We start from the raw sequence: 5996 nt of genomic DNA, 5'->3' as shown, positions 1-5996 counted from the left end.
ATAAAATATGTGTCTGCTATATGTATCCATTGTGATAGTTAATCAGTAATTGGTAGGGCACAGAATGTGATGTACAATGGTAAATCTTGACATATACGTTGTAGACATAATATTGTTAGACAATTGCTCTCTATTGACATTATCTCTACAGATTATGTGAAGTTAAAAGAGAATATTGCGGATCTACTAACTAAAAGTTTAACAAGAAGCAAGTCGAAAATTCATCGAAGGGGATGTAATTAAAACCTATAAAATAATCAAAAGTTTCCATGGTGGCAAGACAACCTAGTTGACTGGAGATCCCAAGATCTAGGTTCATTGGGACAACCGAACTGTGGAAAACTTAGTACGCATTGGAGAGATTTTTACTCCTACCCATTCCTATAATGAGTCAGTGCCTAACTGCTGCGAAATAGGTTAAGTTACGCTTTTAATGGTTTCTGTATCTTGATTCGTTTAAGTGGAGTATAGTAGAATACTCTTTATAGAAACCATCTATGTGGGTGAGAAGGGGCCGCTTCTAAAAGAATTAAGTGAAGATGAGTTCTCTAAAACAATCATGAACTAGGAGGTGTCCAAGGCCAAAATGGACACAAACGTGAGAACCAACTGTGTTCGAAGAGAACTGTGTGAATTCTATTGTTAGTGTTTACGTGCACGGCTGACTGTTCAAAGCAACTTGCTACTGATTGGCTAAGTAAATCCGATAGATTTTACTTGAAAAAGTTCAAAGTCTACTTATCTCAATGCAATTTTCTTCAATTTTACTTCGATAAACATATCAAATATTGTTTGAAAAAGGCCGACATATTTCATTCATGTGAAGTATTGTTGGAAAATGGTTAGTAAAATGGATGAATTTTGAGCTCAAATTTCAATAGGACCCACACTTTAATTAATTCGGGACCTAGCGTATTCACGTTCTACTCTACGAGATGATTAACGTAATATATTTATTCGTCGAAAATCATTTAGAATTGAATGAAATATTGAATGTCAAAGTAACTCACTTAAAACTATAAATCATGGAAGAATTTAATTTGCCAAACATTTATCCCACATAGGAAAGTTATGAGACTTTGGTATGGTTTATATGGTGAAAGTTTGAGAATTGGGTTTGGGCCCCAAGGGGTACCAATAATTTTTGGAAGGGGGAGACCTATATTTTATCGGGTTCGGTCATAAACCCACACGCACGCGTCGTCGCCTCTGTCAGTCTGACCAATCGATCGACTCAGCTCAACATGGCACGAGCACGTGCCTGGGCCCGAGTCTGGTTCCGTTCGTGTTCAGGTGCGGGTGGGTCCTTGCGCTATATTAATTTTTTTTGGACAATTTATTTGAATTTTTTGGGCCAAACTGTAAATAATCAAATTCTCGGGTACTTAATGAAATTAATTTTGGCTTATTTTCGGGTAATTGTTCTTGGTCTGGATGGCGTGTTAAACACTCGTCTATTAACCGACCAAACAATCGACTGTTAGCCGTCTAAACAGTCGATTGTTAACAGACTAAATCGGCGCAGTATCGAACGAACATATCTGTTCGAGTTTTGAAAGTTGCCTGAACAGTGACGACTATTCGGGAGGATGTTCGAATGGCCACAAACAAGTCGATAAATAGCCTGCCCAACTGCTAGAAAAAAATAAACCATTTTCATTGTAAAAATTCTCTGCATTGAATCTCATCCTCCCTCTCTCTCGTTCTGATATTATTTTCGAAGTTAAAACACTTCGTTTCGTTCGTTGGAACTCTTGCAGATTGCTGTGCTGCTTTCGTAGGAGACGAAATTCATTCTATCATGAGAAACGATTGCTGGACGCTTTTAGCACAGTTGAAGGCAGCAAATTCATTTTAAGGAAATATCGTGAAGTCGGTGTGCTCGAATTAACTTTTCTGATCCTGTTGATTGTATATTTACGCTGTTCAAAATTACGTAAGATAATTCTGTCGGATTGTTTCGAAGGAGAAACTTATACTCCAGGAACAATAACTTGAATATGGCCAGAATTACCCCGTGGTTTTTTTTCACGTAAAATTTGGTGTTGTATTCTCTCTCTCTCTCTCTCTCTTTTTTTATCAACTATTTGCATATTTAATCACCATAGTTAATTGTTTGAATTGATAAATTTACTCTTGCAATAAGTGAATTTGCCCCCAACAAATGTCAGATAATTGTATTGGATGATTGATGAGTATTTCAGCTCCGTCTCTTATAATTTTGTTCCACTTTACATTCACGTAGAAATCTTCGTTTTTATTTGATAAATGCACGTTCATTTTATATGGTTAAGAAAAGTTTTTAAGATGGTTAAAAAAAATGTTTCACAATCAAATAATTTGTCATGAGTCATTTTATCATGAATTTCTCAAAGACTATCATAAAAGGGAAATTGTGCATCCATGCGTTTACTCTCTGAACACTAATAACTTGGATTAAAGAATTTCGAGTTGTGCTTTCTCTTGGCTCGTCTATTTTGAGTTAAAGTGGTGCGACATGAATGTCTTAATTCAATTCCAGACTTTGCAATATCGGCTATAAAGGTCTTATACTTTAAAAAAAATTTGAATTTGTGTGTGATATTATCATATTGAAAATCGTGTGATTAAAAATAAGGAGTAAAAATATATTTTAAAAATAATGGATCACAAAATGCATAATTAAAATTAATGATTAACTTAATTTAAAACCTATATTTTAATCCGTTAAAAGTACCTCTGAATTTCAGTCCAACAGGGTGCGGAGGTGGCAAAGAGAATCCCACACGTGGAGTCTCTGCCGCCAAAGCTACGACACGTGTCGCGTCTGGGAGCAAAATTTTGCATGGATTTAGAGCCTCATATGTCAATCCCAAACGCTGTACGTATTTCCCAAATTGCCCAAACCACCCTTCAAATGATCACATTTTTCTTCTTCCTTTTTCTTTAAAATAACATTTCTTGCATTATTTTCCATTCTTGGACAAGCAGCTGAAGGGTTTTACGAAATGTTCAACTTTATAAATATTTTGAAGTACACCTTTACGGTGGAGATGGATTTGAGGACTCAATAATTAACTCGTACTTTTCAATATTTCGAATTTTTGTGCTTATCTAAAATTTATATTTACAAAAAATAAATAAATAAATAAAATAAAATAAAATTATCTCGACTATTAGAGTTGGCAACGGGGCGGGGCGGGGTGGGACAGGGCAGGATGGGGCGTGGGGCGAGGCAACTTTTTGCCCCGTTTGTTACCCCGTTTAATTTTTTATTTTATATTTATATTTTCAAAATTTCGAGTTATGTTATAATTAAAAAATAAAATACAAATTTAAAATGGATCTTTAACAGTTAAATTATCTAGAATAAAATTATTTTTATTATTATTATTATTATCTTTTATCTTCATGGCCCAACCAGTTCTGGGCGGGTTTTTTGCCCCATTCGTGACGAGATTTTTTGCCATCTCTAACTATCATGTTTCGATTTGATTTGATTAAAATTCAAATCAAAATTAGTAATTAATTTTAATTACACGTTTAAAAATTGATATCTCCCTTTCATCATCACCCGCTCAAAAGGGTGTAAAAAAACAATAATAATTAAAAAAAAAAAAAAACACTCGAGGTCAAATTTGAAAAACAAAAAACTCATCACCTACTTCTAGGGACAAAACGGTACTATCAACCTGTGAATCTGCAGTATTCCTACAAATTCATGTAAACCAGCCAGAGGCAAGAGCCAAAGAACAGGAAGCAGAACCAGTGAGAGGCAAACAATGAAGGGAGGCTTTCTAATATACGCAGTTGGTGTTGCTCTCTTAACTTGCGCACCCCTCCACGCAAACCCAGAATACCCGAAAATTGTCCAAGTAACAGAAACTCACAACCACTTACTGGCCACCGCCACAGAGCACCACTTCAAGAATTTCATGCAGGAGTACGGGAAAGAATACTGTACTCATGAGGAGTACGTACACCGCCTTGGGATCTTCGCAAAAAATCTGATCAGGGCAGCAGAACACCAGGCGATGGACCCCACAGCCGTCCATGGTGTCACGCAGTTTTCTGATCTTTCTGAGGAGGAGTTTGAGAGGATGTACATGGGTGTCAAAGGTGGCGGTGGTACGGGTGGTGCTGCACCGTGGGCTAATGGAGGAAACGGTGTACCCGTGGCACCGGAGGTAGATGTGAGTGGCTTGCCGGAGAGCTTTGATTGGAGGGAGAAAGGTGCTGTTACTGGTGTGAAGATGCAGGTGAGTGGCTGCTTATCGAGCTATTTTAATTTGTTTATAAATTGAACTTTTCATCTTTTTCTCTTTCCTCTTATTCGTTAAGGAAAATTTCACCTCGATAAATGTTGGGAAAACACCTCCCAAAGATAGCCCAAAGATCAAACAAAGTTGACAATGTGAAATTTCCAAACCACTTCAAGAACAAGAAAAATGAGGAAGAAATGATTTCAATGGAATATATGAAGATCAATGTATTTGGATTATTTGAACAAGCCTCAAGTTAATCTCCAAGAAAGAAAATAACTTTGAATTTATACCCAAGATGAACAACCTTCAATCTTGTAAAAATTCTCTCCAAGTTTTCTCTCAAGCTTCTCTCTAGGTCTTGTGTTAAAATGAAGGAAGGAAAGAATGACTATATATATAGCCTATCGGGGCGCCCAGGCGCCAGGTTCCTGTCTGTCTTAATATTCGGGGTGCCTAGGCACCATGTTTCTGCCGGGGAGGCAGAAACTGGGCGCCTGGGCGCCCGGCAGAACCAGCCTCCCCTTCCCCTTCCTTCCTCTTCCTTCTCTTCTCACAATTCTCCACTTCGTACATCATTTGATAGACCTCAAATTTTGGACGAACACAAGAAAAAGAAGCAAGCACCAACTCGGCTGCACCATTCAAACCATGATTGCCTACGTACTCAAAACTCGGGATCAAGCCTCCGTAGTTCACCTTCATATACACTCCACCTCATTTCAACCTCGCCCCGAAGGGCCATGCCCTCTCGGGCATATCAACATGGACTAATGTGAAGCAAGTCCAAACAATGTTGAAACTTGCTACCCGTTACCACTTTGGTTAACATGTCAGCTGGATTCTCATTTGTATGTACCTTTGAGAGTGAAATATCACCTTCCTCTATAACATCACGCACAAAATGATACCTGACGTCAATATGCTTGGTTCGAGCATGATGAACCTGATTCTTAGCCAAGTGAATCGCACTCTAGCTGTCACACCACAAATCCACACAATCCTGCTCAATCCTCAAATCATCTAGAAGACCCCATAACCACAATGCTTCCTTCACTCCCTCTGCCATGGCCATATACTCGACCTCTGTAGTAGAAAGAGCAACTGTAGCCTGTAACATCGATCGCCAACTAACTGGAGCACCATGTATGCAGAACACATATCCAGTGGTAGATCGTTGTCTATCTAGATCACCTGCATAATCCGAGTCAACAAACCCACTTATCTGACATGCATCTCCACCAAAACATAAACCCGTATCCGCGGTACCTTTTAAGTACCTCAGGATCCACTTCACGGCTTCCCAGTGTGCCTTTCTCGGATTCGCCATGAATCTACTGACCACACTAACCGCCTGTGAAATATCTGGGTGTGTACACACCATGGCATACATCAAACTGCCAACTGCACTAGCATAAGGCACACGATCCATGCGTACCTTTTCTTCCGCTGTAGTAGGAGACTGTTTACCAGAGAGCCTAAAATGTGGAGCCAATGGAGTCACCACCGACTTTGCACCTTGCAACCCGAACCTAGCAATAACCCGCTCAATGTAGCCTTTCTGGCTCAAGAACATTCGCCGATTCGTCCCCTTTCTTCTAATCTCCATACCCAGTATTTTCCTAGCAGCCCCCATATCCTTCATCTCAAACTCTTTACCAAGTTGAGATTTCAACCTATCTATCTCCGCCTTGCTTTTCGAAGCGATAAGCATGTCATCCACATACAATAGAAGATAGATATAGTTACCTCCCC

The 5996-nt window shown here is 38.9% G+C and overlaps 1 protein-coding gene across 1 annotated transcript in view; it reads left to right on the top strand.

Moving 5' to 3' along the window:
* The first annotated feature begins 3689 nt into the window (after window positions 1-3689).
* The window catches only part of LOC111375518 (probable cysteine protease RD19D), a 7994-nt gene continuing 5687 nt past the window's right edge, over window positions 3690-5996 (top strand). Inside the window, exon 1 of the mRNA XM_022998354.1 lies at window positions 3690-4238. Coding sequence (XP_022854122.1) covers window positions 3762-4238 — 477 coding nt within the window. The 5' untranslated portion in view covers window positions 3690-3761. The remainder of the gene's footprint in view (window positions 4239-5996) is intronic.

The sequence above is a fragment of the Olea europaea genome, unplaced genomic scaffold, assembly GCF_002742605.1.
Source record: "Olea europaea var. sylvestris unplaced genomic scaffold, O_europaea_v1 scaffold1381, whole genome shotgun sequence".
NCBI lineage: Eukaryota > Viridiplantae > Streptophyta > Magnoliopsida > Lamiales > Oleaceae > Olea > Olea europaea.
The sequence above is the reverse complement of the archived record's forward strand: the minus strand, read 5'-3'. Positions and strand labels throughout refer to the sequence as shown.